The sequence below is a fragment of the Ursus americanus genome, chromosome 2 (assembly GCF_024610735.1).
Source record: "Ursus americanus isolate L20-20 chromosome 2, mUrsAme1.1.p, whole genome shotgun sequence".
NCBI lineage: Eukaryota > Metazoa > Chordata > Mammalia > Carnivora > Ursidae > Ursus > Ursus americanus.
In genome coordinates, this window is record NC_142128.1 from 72,614,368 (window position 1) to 72,633,821 (window position 19,454).

Consider the following 19,454-nt stretch of genomic DNA (forward strand, 5'->3'; position numbering starts at 1 on the left):
GACTTATATAAGAAAGGGTTGATATTTGTTTTAAAGAGGAAAAAAGTAGGGGTAACTTCTGAGGCCTTCAAGAAGAGGGATCTTTGGGAAGGCTGAGAGATTGGACCCGGGGAAGTGGCAAGAGATATTGAGAACATAAAAACGGAGAAAGAGTATTTCTTTTGAAGTTTTTTTGTGTGAATTATATTCTGTATTTCCATGCATTTAAGAGACCCCATAAAATATTTAAATTGCTTTAATTTAATTTTGGTTACTGGATTGTGTTTCTTTTTTTTTTTTTTTTTTTAAAGATTTTATTTATTTATTCGACAGAAGTAGAGACAGCCAGCGAGAGAGGGAACACAAGCAGGGGGAGTGGGAGAGGAAGAAGCAGGCCCATAGCGGAGGAGCCTGATGTGGGGCTCGATCCCATAACACCAGGATCACGCCCTGAGCCGAAGGCAGACGCTTAACCGCTGTGCCACCCAGGCGCCCCTGGATTGTGTTTCTATCTTTGAAAGTAACTCTAGATACTAGAGCATAAAGCAACACAATTTATGTTTCAAATATTTTCTTAGTACAAATGTGTTTGATTGATTTCATTAGGGCTATTTCTAATTTCTCAATATATACAAATGTTATGGCTACCTTGGCATGTTAATCTTTGCCCTCATTTTCAATTATTATTTTCCTAGAAGAGTTACTGGGTCATTAGATATGAATATTCATATTTAAGGCTTTGATCCATAATATAAAAAATTTTTATAGACTTTCTCTCTAGACTTTTTCTGTTCCTATCATGGTAAATAGTCTATAGTATGGGCTCAATGATAGTTATTAGCAAGTGAGGACTCAAATCTTCATCTCCTAATTGGGTTTCTCCCTTGAACTATGGAAGGGTATCTCCAACTGCCTAATGGACATCTTCACCTGAATGTCCCCATTATATTTCAAAATAAAAATTTCAATTGTAGGTATTTAGCCTGCATTCTTCCTTGCATTTACTATTTGAGATGATGTCATACCATTTAAGATTAAGAAGCTTGGAAATCATCATTCACTATACTCCCTTTCCCTCTCACTCATTTCTCATCAAATGCTAAGCTGATTTCCCCCTAAATATTCTAAGTCCCCCCTGGTTCCTCCACTTTGCTATGACCACACAGTTTCAGGTCCCCATCACTTTATGCTAAGCCTCTCTACCTACAACCTTTCACCTCCTTAGTACATCCTCCTTGTAGCCAAGGCTGAGCATTCAGCACTCCTGTTTAAAGCCCTTCAGTGTCTTCCCATCTTCTTTAGTGGCTCTCCCCAGTATATATGCAGAGAGTAGGTTACAGGAGTGCCAGGGCTGCAGGAGGCGCCAGGTGCTCAGCCTTGGTTGTCAGCAGGCCTGACACTGGGCCAGTGCGGTAAGCATATACGACCCTTTCTCTGTGGGCCTTGATGTGAAAACACTTGAGCAATTCTGACAAGAGTATAACTCTTCATTATTTAAAGCCTGTCCCTACATGGACCACACCCACACCCCCTTATCTCACATCACTTCCCCACTGAGGCATTTTTCTGTTAGTAGCTCCCGAATGCACTGCGCCCTTGGTTGCTTCCTGCCTTTTTCTTACCCATTACTCCCCTACTCTCCCCACTTCTTCCCTCATACCCGCCTTTGCCACACTTTGAGAATCAATAATCTCCCAGCTCCTATTTTGTTAAACTATGGATTAGTGTCTCTTAAAGTCTGGTCTGTAAATAACATGCATCAGAATCACGTGGGGCTTGTTTGAAAAAAAAAAAAAACTGATTCCTGGGTCCCACCCAGGAATAACTGAATCATAACACTTGGACTTGAAACCCATAAAAATCCACCACTTAAATCACCCCCCATGGTTTTATTTTACACGTTAAATTGTGTAAAACATTACTGTACACAAAACCTCACTGATATAGTTTACCAGACATGGTTAAGCTATGCCATAAAATAGCAAAAACAAGTAGAGTTAAATAAGAAAATTCAGTAAAATATTTACAAGAAAAAGAACATGAAAACTACCCTTCATTTAAAAAACAAATGGTTATATTGATGGCAGGGACTATAATTGACTCTAAGAATTACTGAGATATATCTTTATGACAATCTATATTCTAAGCAATTCCAATATTAAAGTAAAAAATGATTACCTATTAGAGTAAATAAAAATGCCTTAGAGAAATGTGCCTGGTAGAAAACATGATCAGTGTGGTATTTGGATTTTTTTAAAGCCAGTTTATTCCTCAAGTTCATGGTTCTTTGAAATTCTGTCATTATTCTCACAACAAATTTCTCTTCGAGGATATACAGTATGTTGATATTTGGGATTATACTTGTAGCGCATGCACTGGTGAAGAATGATGTGGAGAACAAAAGCAAAAGAAATGTAGCAAAAAATTAAATTTCCTTACAACTTACAGCCCATTGGTAAGTACTTGAGACAGGCAGAGTGACCTTCCTCCAGGAACTCAACTGGTGCAATGTGAATACTTTGCTAAGGGCAAAAGGCAATCTTAGCTTGACATTAGCCCCACCTCCAGGATCCTGGAAGTCTATTTTAACATATAAAAATCCTTTTGGAAACTTTCTTTATCTCTACCCCCCAAGATACATGTTAGCAATCATCCTCCAAGCATATGACTCACCAATATATGTCTCGTCACTAAGGGTTTATTAGACAGTAGTAAGTGACCTTATCCTAACAGCTAGCCCCTCGAGGTCCTGGAAACCTTGTTTCCAAATTACTTAGAGACTTACGCTATCTCCAACCCCCTCCCAACTTGAAAGTATATAATCAGCCATTCCTCACAATCCCAGTGCAGCTCTTTCTGCCCACAGGTCCTGTCCTCTTGCTTTAATAAAACCACCTTTTCTGCACCAAAGATGGCTCAAGAATTCTTTCTTGATTGTTCGCTCCCAGATCCCAGCATTTCACATCAATGTATACACGATAAATAATTTTTATTTAATACCTTTCTTTCTCATGATTTAAGCTGTAGCTCATTACTTATAAATGGAACTTATTTACAGGCTTAATTGAGGAACTTCCCCTTTGCATCTCCCTCCCTTGATTACGTTTTCCAATTTACGATTGCCAGTTATATTTACATTAATGTTTTCCTTCATAAAGCCAAAAGTCTGGAGGCAGAACTCTTTTACAATATCTATATAAAGGCTATATAATTCTGGGGGACCAAAAGTTTTAAATTGTGCAATGTTTAAGAGGTCTCGTGAATACTGGAATCAATATATCCAAATTCTGAATGTGTGATATGGCTATATTGAAAAGTACATTAAACAAAAAAAAATTTCTAGATATTTGAATGAACTATTTAGTGAATGGTTTTACTTTTCCCCTCTAAGCCTTAGATTTCTAGGCAAAACGAGAATAATTATCTTTATCACGAGCTTTGTATTAAATGAGATAAACTATGTAAACTACTCAGTATAATGCCTGGAGAAGATGGGTGACAAAGTTTAATTGTATCTGACATCCAAGGAAAGTAGGAATTATCGACTCCCCTAATTTAAAAATAAACAGGATCCTGGAGATTTATTAGATCCAAACACAAGGAATATGAGGATAAGAGGGTAGGGCTTAGTTGCTTCTGCTTTTGACACTGAGTCCTTCTATATGGACACTATCTGCATCTATTCTTGCTCTTCCAAGCCTAGAGAAAGCAGCAAGCTCATGCAAACTTCTCCTTAGTTCTAGGGCTGAGTTCAGGACCTCAAGCAGTTCCAACAGTTAGTCAGCTAGCTGCTGCCACTGAGCAGAAAATTAAATGCACATACATACCCTATTTTCAGTGCTCCATAGAGTGTTCCATAAAGGAAGCCAGGAGGCAAAATAAATTAGATATAATGAGATTAGTTAGGAGAAGATTTCTACTTACTTCTATAATTATTTAAGTTTATAAATAGAGAAAATAATTCTTTAATTTATGATTAGCTTAGAAGAAAATGTAAAGATATAGTCAGTAATAGGCAGATTAAAGGCTTTTTAGTCGAGAAAGTATTAATTAAACATGGAGGCCATTACACTGAAGTGGCCCTAATGCCTTAACAAGCCTGCGTAAACAAACCCAGACCTATACCTATAATGCCTCAAGGTTAAGAAATCAAAACCTAAGGACAACCAATCACAAACAGCCCACTAGGCTTTCCTAAATAAAAGCAACAGCTTAAGCATTGGCCTTACTTTGCTTCCACCTGCTCTCCATAACAGTCCTTCCCCTACCTCTTGTCACAGAAATGCTCCTAACCATTTCCCATTTGGCACTGCCTGATTCAAATAGATTTTTTTTCTCAAATAAACTTAATATGTGTAATTTACCTCTGTGTATCTCTTAACAATAGCTTCTTATAATAGTGTATTTGATGCAATTTTTAGGCACTGATACCCAAAATGTTAAGTTTTGCTTTTTATTTTTCTTCTTTTTTTTAACCAACCTCTGGTAGAGGTGTGTGATATTGTGATATAAGTCTTCATCCCTAGTTCTGGGCACACAGCTCCTAAAACTCATAATTTCCTAAAAGCCATCGGAGCATCATTTTTATAATATTTGGTCTTTTGTCCTTAGCTTCTGAAATAGTTCCAGAGTAATAAAGGTGAAAGGAGTGTCTCGTTAATTGTAGTGAGCCTAAGCACAACACTATTCGTTATTTAGGTGATTTTTGGAAAGCACCTAGATGGCCACAGGGTGGGGACTGTTTGCCTGGGGAACCAACCGTGTAATTAGATGGTTGGACCTTTCAACCCCATCACCAGATCTTTGGGTAGGGGAAAAGAGCTGGAGGTTGAGTGAATCACCAGTGGTCAATGATTTAATCAATCATGACTATGTAATGAAGCCTTGATTAAAAAACAAAACAAAACAAAAAAACCTAACCGAAGGGGTTTGGAGAGCTTCCGGGTTGGTGAACACATGGCGGTGTCTGGAGAGGGCACAAAAGCTCTGCACCCTTTTCCACCTTCCATACCTTCCCCTATGCATCTCTTCCATCTAACTGTTCCAGAGCTGTATCCTTGTACAATACATCCATAATCTGGTAAGTAAGCTGTTTGGTTTGTTTTTGTTTTTTTTTTTCTGAGTTCTGTGAACCACTCTAACAACTTATCAAGCCTGAGAAAGTGGTTGTGGAAACCTCTGATTTATAGTCAGTCTGTCGGAAGCATGAGTGATAACCTGGACTTGCGTATGAAGTGGGGATGGTGGGGGTGGGAGGTCTGGTGAGACAGAGCCCTTAATCTGTGGGGTTTGCATTGACGCCAGGTAAATAGTGTCAGAATTGAACTGAATTATAGGACACCCAGTTGGTATCCACAGAGAATTAGGAAAACCCACACATTTGGTGGCCAGGAGTATTGAAGTGTTGGGTATGAGTAAGGTAGTAAGTAGAGGGGGAAACGGTTTTTCCTTTCAAGGTTCTAATGATAAATGAAGTGAAGATGAAGGGGCTCCGGGTGGCTCAGTCAGTTGCGTCTGCCTGGGGCTCAGGTCATACTCTCAGGGTCCTGGGTTCAAGCCCCACATCCAGCTCCCTGCTCAATAGGGAGCCTGTTTCTCCCTCTCCCTCTGCTCCCCACCCCCGCTTAAGCTCTCTCTCAAATAAATAAATAAGATCTTAAAAAAAGAAATGAAGATGAAGAGAAATAGGAATTTATAACATACAAACTATATATGCTATTCCCTAAATTTGAGTTGAAATTAACATCAAAGTATAATTTTATTAGGGCCAATGATTTCAAGGCAAGTTGATTATATTTCCTTTCAGAAAACATTTCTTCACATCATAAGACTAGTTTGACTTTTTGAACTAAATTTTCCATCTCTACATCTAGAAAGAACGCCCAGATCAGTGCACGGACATTTGAATATCTCAAAGTGTGATTATTCCCTTAGACAATGTGTGAACAGCCTTTACACACCTGTCTGCTCCACTATAGTATGGATATGCCCGGACAATAGTCATCTTTTTTATAGTCAACACATTACTCATATTAACTGCTTAATAAATATGTGTTGAAATGTTTGTCAATGTCATTTAAATTTTTATTCATCTTATTATTCATTCATTTTGAATATTCATGGTTACTTAAAAAATTTGTTTAAAAATATCTTCCTGCAAGTTGGAAACAACAGAAAAAATGGAGCAGACTATATTATTTGTTTCAAATATTTTCTGCCTTAATACATCCTTTGTCTGGTGACATCAGGCTTAGCTATATGACCTGCTTCAGACAATGAAATGTGAGCCAAAGTGATGTAAGTCACATATGAGCTAAAGATTTAAGAGCTTTTACATCGTTCTACCATTGCTCTTTTCCCTCTGCCAGAAAACACCATTTTCTGGAAAGGGACTGTCCCTTCCACTTGTGTCCCCAAATGAAAAAGACATATAAAGTAGAGCTGTAGTCAAACTGTACTATGGAAACACAATATAAACCTTTGTTGTTTTAAACCATTCAAATGCTGACTTTGTTGCTGCAACATAACCTAGTGAAAGGTTAGTTCATACAGGGTGAGATTACTAAAAATACCCTTTGCTTATGAAACTCTGATTCAATTATTCAAAATAATCATGGAATCCTAAAATGTAGATCTCAAAGGAAACTTGGTAATTATATAATCTAACCCCTTCATTTTACAAGTGAGGAAAATTAGAGGCGTATGAGTTTAAATGATGCATTTACGGACAGGCAACTAACTGATGATGGACCAGGGCCTGAATCTGAATGTCCTAACTCTACATATTTAAAAATCGATGCTGCTGTGTATTTAAAAATATAAATAATTGTTCTTCAACTACATTTAGAAGGAAAGATAACTAAAATTATAAAAGATAAGAAATCACAATAATTCATCTACTTATTGCTGCTAACTCACAGGTTTTTTTTTTTTCCAAAAGTGATACTCAATTTGCTAAGAGTTGTTTTCCTTCTTTCCCTCTCCTTGTGCTCAGAACTACAGATCTGACACTGACTGGCCAGACCATTACTTGTTGAATAGACTTGGTCTCTGCGTGAAGCAGACGGAACTGTCCTGAGATTGAACCATAGACGCAATCTCATTAGCTGCCTGCTCTCACTAATTTGCCTACAGTAGGCTTATTTTAAAGGGTTAAAGAATTTTGAATTTAGAGAAAAGAATTATTCATCAGGAATTATCAGGATAATTATGTAAAGAACCAAAAAGACGACAGTGACAGTAATCTAGGTTACAGATGAGCAATTCCTGTCTCTGCAGAAATTAGTCACAAGAGTGGGATAGCAGTTGAAACTGTAAATGCTTTTAATTTGGAAAAGTTTTAAAGGTGAAATAGATAATTATCTAGGAATAATAATTTTTAAAAAAAACCTCCTGATTTGTTGTGTTTGCCAAAATTTCTCCAATGCAATTACTTCCACCATTGCAAATTAGAGTGGTTTAATAAGAGACATGCAAAATTCCTGAATGTTTACCTTTTGGCTTTTGTGAACTAGTATGAGGCTTAGAACCTGACAGACCTGAGTTTAAATCTTAATTTTATCACCTTGTAACTGTGTTTTAAATATTTTACATGAGCTATCTTGGCCTTAGGTGTCTTAATTGGCTTCAGAATAGCTACTGTGTAGGATCACTGTAAGAATAGACATATATAACTGAAACCTCTCCTACTATTTTGCTCTATTTTGCTTAATCTACTCCAGCTCTGTTGAACACCTTGCAATATCTCAAACACTGTAGGCACATTCCTGCCTCAGGACCTTTGCACTTGCTATTTTCTTTGCCGAAATATTCACCCAGATATCCTCACGTCTCACCTGCTCTCTTTCTTTCATCCTTTGCTTTTCTCCAAAGCACTACTACCAGCTCACAATTACATATTGTGCTTATTTATTTGCACAATAATTTACAATAGCAAGGATTATGGTCTCTTTGTTGACTACTGCATCCTCAAAGCCTAGAACAGTATCAGTCATATGGACTTCATAGATATTTGTGGAATAAATGAAGTGATTGAATTAAAAACTTCTAACATTTATTCATTATCCTGTCTTGAGGCTAGGGATGACTAATCTTACCTTGATTTCCCTCTAGAACCAAGAAACTTTCGGTTGCAGCCAAAACCATTCCGCTCTAAATAGTCCTGCCCATTCTTACCACAGTGTCTTCTCTTATTCTGTGTCCCTTACTGTTATTATTGTCTTGGATTTTCCATTTAATAGAACTTTGCTGAGAACAAAGGAAAAGCTAGGGAATATTGGACAACCTACCTAACATATTGCTGTAAAACTTTGGAAAAATCACTGCTTTTTATTAGATTGGGAAAGAAACTCTAGAAGATTGATTAAGAAGTATTAACAATATCAACAAATAAGATCTAGTGCTAGATGACTCAGTGACTTTCCTTCTCTGATTTCACTGTTATGGCGAAAACATAAGAGGAAAATAAAGAATGGCATGTTAATAAACACAACAAATAATGCATGCCCAGTAATTTATAATCCGTGTTTTGCATTGATAATGAAAGGCACTGTAATCTTTTGGTGCCCCAAGTAACAAATATAATCTCTGAAAGAAAAACAGCTTAAAGTAATGAACATTTATTTAGGTAAAGAGCTAAGCTATTTGTCTTGAGAAAATATGGAAACACATTTATCCCCAATTCTAGTGCCAACTCTCAGTATTAATCAGACACTAACTTAATTTCATAGGGCAAATCTATGAAGGAGAAAATTCTGAGCGCTCAATTCAAACCAGAAGGTTGAACGTGTAAAAGGTGGGTATAGTGTAAAGAAAGATGAAAAATAGGAACAAAATAGGAGCACACTGTATTGACCACTTACCGTGTTTTAAAAATCCTTTTATAATTCAATTTGTATATGAAGTTAATTTTACCCAATAAAAGAGGTATTGATCAAGCAGTTTCATCAAATATCAGAGTTTTATTCACAGTAAATATTATAGGCTGAATTGTTTCTCCCAAGAAGATATATATAAATATATATATTTTAAAGATTTTATTCATTAGAGAGAGAGAGAGTACGTGCATGCACATGAGCAGGGGAGAGGGGTAGAGAGAGAAGAGACTCTGCGGAGCAGGGAGCCCCATGCAGGACTCAATCCCAGGACCCTGGGATCATAACCTGAGCCAAAGGCAGACACTTAACTGACTGAGCCACCCAGGCACCACCTTTTTTTTTTTTTAATATTTTATTTATTTATTTGAAATGAGCAGTAACATTTAAAAGATAACTAAAAACTCATTTTTGTTGTCCACTTGACTTTCAAAATATGATATTTTAATACAATTAAGGATAATTTTTGAAAATCACCAAAAATGAGAAAAGAATGCAGAGCACCTGGGTGGTTCAGTCAGCCAAGCGTCTGACTCTTGATTTCGGCTCAGGCCCTGATCTCAGGGTGGTGAGATTGAGCCCTGTGTGGGGCTCCACCCTGGGCATGGAGCCTGTGTAAGAGTCTCCCTCTCCCTCAGCCCCTCCCCTCCTTTCTTAAAAAAAATGAAAAAATGTAATTCTTCAGAAAAATCTGATTCACCTTAGATAAGTATCAAAAAATAGAAGCTAAAATTAATTCTGCTATATTATTTAGGGAACAGTGAGTAACCTTTATGAAGTAGAAATTATTTTAAGCTGATGAGATAATTATTTTATGAAGAAGCAAATATATCTTTTTCTCTAATAATTATGTAGGCAATTTACAACATGCTGTTGCAAGGATATTAACTAACACAGTGAATACCAAATTTTTAAATGTCTCCACACATGTAGAATTTTAAAGGAGAGTGGGTAATTACTGCCTAATGAATAACATCAGCTTTCTGTGACTCATTGAGCAAATTCAAGTCTTTCTTGAAATCAGACCATATCTTTATAGATTCTATTTGTTCTTTATATCTGAGACAGATTGAAAAGAAAGTATTCTTTAAAATAACTCTATTCAAATTCGGTTACTTAATAATTGCTGAAGGGTTTCAAGAATACTGGATAGTACCCCAAAGTCACGGAAGTTATTTAGATAACTTTAATAGTCATTCCATCAAACCACGTTTTATTTACATACTGTGACCATGCTTTGAAGATGGATTAAAACAATGACTTTTAAATTAGTCTAAATGTGGCATTTACATAGAAAATGTTCAATTTACCTCCAAATGTATAAAAGACTAGTGAAATATAGCCATAAATGACTTTTCTGATTCATGGTTGCTTTATTGTGATAGTTTCTTTAAACCCCTTCACAACAGAGTCCTATGTCAAGATTGCATAGAGAGTTATTACAAGGTGCTCTCAGCCCCCAGTAATGGACTATAAGAAAGTCTTATTCCAATAAAATTCTCTCTTAATACATCAAAAGCAAAAAAAAAATAATAGATCTTCCTGAATTATTAAAATTCAGTTGACTCCATACACGAGAACCAGTTTTGCAAATTGTGGAACATAGAAGAAAACAACTGGGAGAGTAATAGCAAATTCATTTCAACTTCTTGTAAAGGGGAATGTCTACATGCTGAGGAAGCAAAAGTGAACGTCGCTTCCTGAACCTTGCTCTAATATTCTCCATGTCCCATGTGCTCATCCAGAAGGAAATAAAGAGTGTAGGACATTGGCATGCCCCTGGTAGGAGAGCAAGGCACCACTTTTATTAAAAAATAAGTAAAATAAATTTATGGTTTGTAGCCAAAGGTGACTCTTTTTTCTCAAATTCAAGGGACTTTATTTCAAAATTCAAGAGGAAGAATCATTGATCCATTCAACTAATTCTATCCTAATAGCTAAAACTTTCTGTGTGTTTATTATATTCTGAGCAGCATGTTAAGGCTCTTCCACCTTATCATGTCAAGGGAATCACTACATACAAGCTAAGAGCACAGAATGCAGAGCCGACCACAGGATTCTAGTCCCAGTTCAACCATTCACTAGCAGTATGGCCTCGGGCAAGTAAATCAACTTGTACATGCCTCAGGTTCTTCAGCTATAAAACGGAATTAATGACAAATTCTACTTGATAGGTAGGTTAAGTATATTAAATGGGAATGACACTTGCAAGGCTTATATTGCTTACCTTCTCTCCTAAATAATCCCTTTGAGGAGAGAGATATGTTTATATTTTACTATTTTAATGATTCCTACCATCATCATGTTCTCAATAAAGTTCTCAAGAGAGATTTATTGGGTCATGCAGAACTTGTGATCACCTGCATTTGAAATCAAGAGCTTGATCAATTATAGGCTCCTAGGATCTACACAGACATACTAAATATCTGGGGCTATACTTGAGAGACTGTATCTCCAGTGAACATTTCAGCTCTCTGATGTACCAAAGGCTACACTGATATAGTGATCTGAGTATTGGTCTCATTCTATAAAATGCCAATGATTATAACAGTATTTATGTATAGAGTTGTAAGAATTAAATGGAATATAGCATATATAAAATGTTAACACATTAAAAACTTGTACGATCAGCTATTATTTTGTTCATTTGACTGGAACATTTTCAAGAGTGCTAAGAGATAAGGGTAGAAAAGAAGGCTAAGGCCAGGTTGTGAAAGTTTTAAAATCAGGTACAACAAAAAAAAGTCTGAAGCATTTTCACATGGCAGGCAATATCATCGTGTCTTGCCAGCAAATATATTAACACAGAAAGAAGTTGGCCTGCCTAAAAAGTAAACAAAGTGAAGCTTCAAATTTGTTTTTTAAACTATAGAAATAGTGCGCTAGAGAATAAATCAAATTACAATTACTTAGAGTGTAGCAATAAAATCACCCACTCAGAGAGAGTTCTTTGTATGTAATTATAGGTTCATAATTATAAGACCCTTAAAAAAAGAGATGCGTGCTTTAGAGTTTACCTATTCATCTCCTTGAAAGCTAACTGCAGCAAGTGCTAGAAATTCTAATACGTATTGCATTGGCATTACAAAGTTCTTTGCTATAAAATGTACTGTAAACTCACTTCACCTTGCATTTTATGTGTCTTATTTCTGTTGCTTCCTCTTTTCTCCCACCTGTACTGCTCAACATAACATTTCCCTTCCTCACTTCCTATTGCATGGGGCCCCCTTGAAGTTTCAAGGAGGATGAATAAGGATTTAAATAACAACTCTTTTCAACAAATACATCACCAAAAAAACAAAATCCCGTGTGTGTGTGTGTGTGTGTGTGTGTGTGTGTGTGTGTGCACACATGTGTATTGCAATCAGGTAAATTTTACTGTTCATTTATTTAAAGTTTGACCTGGATTTTCTGTAGCTGCCTTGAGCTACCTACGTACAGAATGTACTCCTGTCTCTATCCAACCTCTAATATGCGCTCAGATGTAAACTGTACAAGTAACAATCTCACTGGCTACAGAAGGTGACCCAGATTATACAACACTGTGCGTTAATGCCAAGTCGTCTTGTTCAATGGCAGCTGCTCTATGCTTTGCCTTATTGATATTCAGATTCAACAGACACAAATCACATAGCCCCTTTGACAAGCACACACTCTGCCTGTCTTCATTTTAAATGTATTCAATGGCTACTGTCCTTCATACATGCACAGCTGAGGCCATTCAGGCTCCTTTGATATTCCACACTGGGATACATCTGACAAGATACCCTAGAAACATTACTTCTGTTTTTATTTGGGGAAGTTTGTGGAATATAATATCTTCATTTATAAAACAGAAACAAACACAATAGAAAAGAAGCCCATTTCTCTTTGGTGCTTTGAACCATTATCCTTTGGGAAAAATTGAGACTATCTCCTTGATTATGAGAGCAAAGGTGGCAACACAAAGTTCTTTAAAAGTGAAGATAAATACATAGTATTGGGAATAAAATACAAGATAGCTTTTGATGAACTTCCTTTTAAAGGATATCAATTATCAAGTGCCAAATCTATTTTTTTGTAAAAGTGTAAACAAAATAAAATACCTTCTTTTCTATGTGGCCATTTCAATCCCCTGCTCACCACCACTGAAAGGGTTAAAAAGGAACATTTTCTATGTCTAATTATTGGAAATCATAGAATCACAATTTTATTCACACTGACCGGTACCACTGACTTGTTTAACACAGGACACTTGCTTGTATCAAATTCTCTGTACTTCTTTTTTAAGAGTTGTATTCTGTAGAACAGGCAACATTATCAACTATTTGCTAGAAATATTTAAGTCAGGAAAGGTGCCAAAAGTTCAATAAATGGAAAAAGCTTACTTTTTATGTAGGTGAGCAGTGAGAAACTGAGGTAGAAGATGAGAAAGTAGTTAATTTTCATAAGCGCCATGGTCTTAGTAGGAGAACATGCTCTGATGTGTTGCTGGTGGTTCTGGTCCAAGTCCGCTTGTGACTCCCTGTGTGAGTCAGAAAACAGCAGGTGCCCCAGAGTCTCCTGATGCCATCCCTGCCTCTGCCCCTCTTACAGCTCCTTCACTGGAAAACACAGGGACTTAGATTCAAAAAGCAGTTATGCTTCTAAGCATCTTACACGGGAGGATGGGGTGACTTTTCAAACCTGGTGCAGATTTTTTTCAGGCTGGACTGGATTCATCCCCCTCTTGGGTCATGTCTAATAGTTGTCTACCATTGTCATTGTTTGTGATGATTGCTTTATACCATTCTAGAACATAGTTTGATAGACATACAGATGATAGTTGATAGATGTAAAAATCATTTTTCTTCTCATTTTTTAAATAATGATATCATACTATGTGTGTTATCATGCAGCTTGCTTTTCTCACTCAGCAATATGTCTCAGATATTTTGACACATTATAAAATCTATCTAGCTCATGCTTTTTAATGCTGCATGGCATCCCACAGTACGGATGTACCATACCATAGCTTAGTTGTTTTAACATATGTTGTACCATAGCTTATTTATCCTTTTCTGGGCATCAGAAAAGGATAAATTGTTTCCAGCTTTCTTTATGCAAATACTAATTCAATAAGAATTATTTTTACACACTTGTTTGTACAAATGCAGAAGAGTTTTTTAAAAGAGTTTCTCTAGGGGTGCCTGGGTGGCTCAGTTGGTTAAGCGGCTGCCTTCCGCTCAGGTCATGATCCTGGGGTCCTGGGATTGAGCCCCAGCATCTGGCTCCCTGCTCAGCAGGGCGTCTGCTTTCTTCCTCTGCCCCTCCCCTCTTCAGCTCGCTCTCTCTCTCCCACTCTCTCGCATGCAGTCGCTCTCTAATAAATAAATAAAATCTTTAAAAAAAAAAAGTTTCTCTAGGGCAAATGCCAAAAGGGCAGAAATTTGGGGTTTTACATTGTGTTCATTTTTTAATTTAATAGATACTTCACAAAATTTCAACTCTTCTCATCTGTGTGTGAAGGAAACTATTTCTCTATACTTTCCTCATCCTTCAGTAATATCAAAGGGTAAAAGTTACATCTAAATTTCAGTGGAGAGGGGAGTGAATATATGAAACAAGAATGGCCATTTGTTGATAATTTTTGAAGCTGGCTATTGGGCATACAGAGGTTCATCATACTATTTATTCTGCTTTTGTATAGATTTTTTAAATTAATAATAAAACTTGAGATTTTTAATTTGCATATTTTTCATATTTAAAGACTGAGCAACTGTTTGACATTTGTATTTTCTCTTCAGTGATTTGCAACTCATATCTTGTTTACTTTTCTATTAGCTCTTTTTCTCATTTTATTTATATGGTTGTAGCATTTCTTTATAAATATTGGATCTTGATTCTTAGTCAGATGTTTTAAGTATGGGAAACATTTGCTCCCAATAGATTCATTGTCCTTTAAATTTCCTGTAGTTTTTCTTTATAGTTTTAAGTTTTTGTTTAAAAATTTACTGTCTTACACACATTTACTTATTTTATGACCTTTGCTTTTCGTCTTATTAAAGAAAGATTATAGAAGAGTTATTATATAACTTAATTTGGGGATAATTTCATGTATTTTCAATGTTGAATCTTCCCATATCTGAATAGTCATACACTATGTATGTAATACATACATTGTAGTACAATATGTAATACATATTGAGTCATTTATATATCAGACACTTTCTAAGGCTTTGTATGCATTCTGTCATTTAGTCTCCACCATAACACTATGAGGTAGGTTCTAATTTTTTCCATTAAGATGATAAAAACACAAACATTCAGTAATTTGTCTCAGGTGTCAAAAAGCACAAATAACAACAAAATTATAAGTGATAAGAGATATAATGATTAAAAAGAGGATGATGTTAAATTTTAAGAGGTTACTTTTTATAATTCTATGTGAATAAATATGGAAATCTAGATTCAATGCATAATTTTGTAGGAGAGTACTAGTAACCAAGTCTGACGCCAGTAGAGACAGAATAAAATAATGCTTTTTTGTGTGTGACTGATGAAGCAAGGGACAATTAAGGAAGTACCACTTTATATTTTCTCCCATCCTCTTCTCTCTCTCATTTACCTCTTTCCTCACTCCTTCTGCTCTGGGATTAAACCTACAATAAAACATTAGCACTTAAGCTTTGCATCATTGTAGGAAATCCAAGCAAAGACACATAAACATGTAGCATGTTAAAAAGATTATTCATGTATGGTGAGGCCAATAGATTAGTAGCTGATTGCCAGTGAAAAGATAGTTTGTTATTCACAATGCCCAAGAGCAGGGGAAACACCAAGCTATGCAGGGACGGATAGGGAAGCACCATGGTCAGTCAAGAAACAGAGGGAGGGGGGAGGAAAATGTGGGCAAAAGCCTTTATTGTGATTTCTCCAGGAAGGAACAGGTGAGACATTATAAGCAGGTTTCATTTGAATAATTTTAGCAGGCTCTGGGGTGTAGAGGCTGTCTCTAGTTGTCTGATACCTGACCCACGGGTGATTTGGGCAAAAGAATGGTAGTATAAGAGTCCGATAAAGCAAGTGGTGGGGGGGGTGTGGTCTGAATTAATTAGTTTACATATAAAAGACTTGTTTGCAGGGGAGTCCTATGTCTCTAGGAATTGGTTATTCCTGGGCAGGACAGTCCCTCAGTCTTTGCAAGGTCAGAAAAGATCCTAGATGTCAAAGCATTGGAAATACAGAAAATTAAAAAGTGTGATTAATTCAGGCACTCGGTAACATCCAAAATAGTGGATAAAGTTGAAATTTCAAAATTTTGTGTAAATGTTTGTAAAAAAGCTATTTTCTGTAGAATATATAACTAGTTAAATAATAGTTACAGTTGATAGATGATAGATATATGGTAGATGGGTGATAAATTAGATAGATAAACAGAGAGTAGATAATAATTCAACTTCTTTGCTTTAAAAAGATCAATATTAACTTCAAGAATGCACTGCATCAATACCTTAGTTATCACCACACATTAAATATGGAAGACAAATTGTTCATGCAAAAGTTTAGAAAAGTAAATGCCTTTCATTCATTCTATCTCCTTTTTAGTTCATAATGAAGTCATTGTTTTAGTTGACTAGATCTAGACTTGATTTATACAGAAGAGTCTCCTTGTTACTAGCCTGATCCTTTTCATTAATCCAACAGATTTACTTAGGAAAAAAAAAAGAACATTGACTACCTGGCTCACATGGTCATAGGTGCTGGCAATACAGCAGCAAATGAAACAGACAAAATTACTGCTCTCATAGGAGTAGAAAAAAGATGATAAAAATAAATATGTAACATATTTCAGGTGGTTAACCCTATAGAAAGAAATTAACTGGGATATGAGGGACAGCATGTGCTATGCAGGTGGAGGATTACTATTTTATATAGACGGGTCAACGAAGACCTGCCAATAGTTGAGATATGAGCAGAAACCTGAAGGAAGTAGAGAAATAAGCCATGCATGTGGCAACCCTATCCCTAACCCTAACCCTTTAGGAGGAGACTTCCAGGTAAGGATATCATCAAGGCATTTGAGGTGGGAGCATGCTTGATGGGTTTGAGGAACAGCAAGGAGGCCACTCGCTTGCAGACTGAGCAAGGAGAAGACTGGTTGAAGATGTCAGAAAGGCAAGAAAGACTGATTCTTGGTGGGCCCTTTAAGCCATTAGAAATCTGCCTCGAGTATAGTGTCACACACCAAATAAAAGAGTTATGCAAGAAAGCAGTAGGTGTAGAGAAAACGCCCCTAACTTTCCTTGGGAAAGTGGCCTCTAAGATAAAGCTTAAACTACGAATCAGAATTAATGACCTGAATAAGGAAGTGGAAGAGAGGTGGGTGTGTCCTAGACCAAAAAAAATATAAAGCAAGACATAGAGTCATGAAGCATTATAACGAGTGTGGAGATAGATGTATGGTTCACTTGAGTGTAGAATGAATGTGGGAGAATGAGAGGGAGTGAAGCTAAGCTAGAAATACAGTAGTCAAGTCTTGAAAAGCAAAGGTAAGCAGGTTGGACACCATCAAGTGGAGCAGCTGTCTCCAGCTGACTATTCTCTATTAGGTTCTCTGAGGTAGGGCCAGGAATCTGCATTTTAAATGCTTCCTAGGTGATTCTGATACAACTAATCTACTTCAGTGGGTCCCAAGATCTAAGAGTTTTTTAAGGGGGGTAATATGGTATACAAATTGGAGGAGGATAGCTTTGAAAGGGAATAATTGAAGGCACAGTGTCAAAGTATGAGGTCAGCACATTTTTCCTGTCTGACATACAAGGATCTGAACTGGACTGCTGGACACTCTCATAGAGGAGGGGCCAATTCAGGAAATACTGGCAGGACTTAGCTATTGATAGAGAGTAAGACTGTGGGAGAAGGAGGCATAAAGGATGATCCCCAGCCTTCTGGCCTTGCAAACTGGGATATTTAATGAAGACAGTAAAGCCAAAGAAATATCGAATTACTTTGAGTCTCAATGCTAGGCAATGTGAAAATTTGAAAGAATACAAAAATACAAAATTTATTGTCATATATAAAAAATATTTTGCTACAGAAAGCATACACACATGCACAGGTATAGGGAATGGGTTGGATGCAAATAAATACATAGAGCATACGTTTCCACAAGCTTATGTGGTAGAGTGCATGGTACAGCAGTAGCATGAAATAAAAAATCATACCCAGAGTCAGGAGGTTTCAAGCTGGTCTATTTAGAACAGAAGTTCAGCCAGTGGTCATGCTCTAAGGCACTGGGCTAGATCACAGTGGAGAGAAATTGACATGATATAGTTAGGGTATTCAGAACTCTAGGCTCATGGGTTGTGTTCAAAACAAGGACTCAGGCCCAGAGGGGGAAAAATAAACAAATCAGCAAGCTCAGGCAGAAATTCAAATGTGCTGGAAAAAGTATAATAGGAGTTTAAATGAAAGAACAAGCTTCATAATCATGTGAGAGAATATTCTAAGGGCAACCAGACTAATTCCAGTTCCCAGTGTCTACTGCTTTAACAAAAATGTCAGCAGCCCTATAAGGCTTAGTCTAGAGTTTGAAGTTCTCTTGTGACTATAGCTGAGCAAGCTGGAATAAAGCAATTGATGGACAGGTAAGAGAATCTGCTTCACCAGAACAGGCATATGTGACAATAATCGAGATACATTCAACTGTGGGCTCCTTCTTACAGTTATTAATGCTCGTTTTTAGCCAGGATGTGAACCATTGAAAGGTATTGACTCGGAGCGCCTGGGTGGCACAGCGGTTAAGCGTCTGCCTTTGGCTCAGGGTGTGATCCCGGCGTTATGGGATCGAGCCCCACATCAGGCTCCTCCGCTGTGAGCCTGCGTCTTCCTCTCCCACTCCCCCTGCTTGTGTTCCCTCTCTCACTGGCTGTCTCTATCTCTGTTGAATAAATAAATAAAATCTTTAAAAAAAAAAAAAAGAAAGGTATTGACTCAATAAATATTTTCCATGGCTACATTCAAATCTAAGAAAGAGTTCTTAGGTTGTAAGTAAAAGATTACCTTACGAAACAAAGAACTGAATGGCAGAGTACTTAATGCCTCATAGAACTGGTATGAACTCAGGAGAAGAGGTTTGAATAGAATGGAACCATGGTAGCACACAGTCAAGACAATAAAAATCACATAATTTTATCAGGGTTAATATCACTGAATGAATATAATTTTCCCATCTGTCAAGTCCAGAGAGAGAGAATCGGAGTAGCACAGCTTAGGTAGGACGATGCACGTTGATTTGCACGTAGTACTGCCAAGCTACAGCAAATGGCAAAGTGGTAAGTCCTCCGAAGAAATTGAGAATGTTGCTATCAAAGGAAGAGGGAGTGGATGCAGGCAGCCAAAAGGAGCAAATGCCCATAATGAGCCTGAAGGGGAAAAAAATTAAGAATCTGTGACAAGCCTGAGTATCCTTAAGAGGCTTTTAAATTTAAACAACAAAATCCAATGAATAACTCATTGTACATTATGACACGTAAAAAAAATTAGTCCCCATTGAAGAAAAGTCTCACTGCAAATGTAATGGACATTTTTTAAATGTCCTCATTTGTGTTACTGAGTTCTGCAAAAGTTTAGTTGAGATAT

At 36.8% G+C, this 19,454-nt stretch overlaps 2 protein-coding genes across 4 annotated transcripts in view; one reads left to right on the top strand and one right to left on the bottom strand.

Annotated features, from left to right (window-relative positions):
• The window catches only part of CRB1 (crumbs cell polarity complex component 1), a 195,147-nt gene extending 181,858 nt beyond the window's left edge, over positions 1-13,289 (bottom strand). The window contains exon 1 of the mRNA XM_087857530.1: positions 13,220-13,289. Within this exon, the coding sequence (XP_087713656.1) occupies positions 13,220-13,289 (70 nt within the window). The remainder of the gene's footprint in view (positions 1-13,219) is intronic.
• The window catches only part of ZBTB41 (zinc finger and BTB domain containing 41), a 106,559-nt gene continuing 91,990 nt past the window's right edge, over positions 4,886-19,454 (top strand). For all 3 annotated transcript variants that reach the window (XM_045787738.2, XM_045787737.2, XM_045787740.2), the window contains exon 1: positions 4,886-5,059. The gene's annotated coding sequence lies outside the window, so the exon portion shown is untranslated. The remainder of the gene's footprint in view (positions 5,060-19,454) is intronic.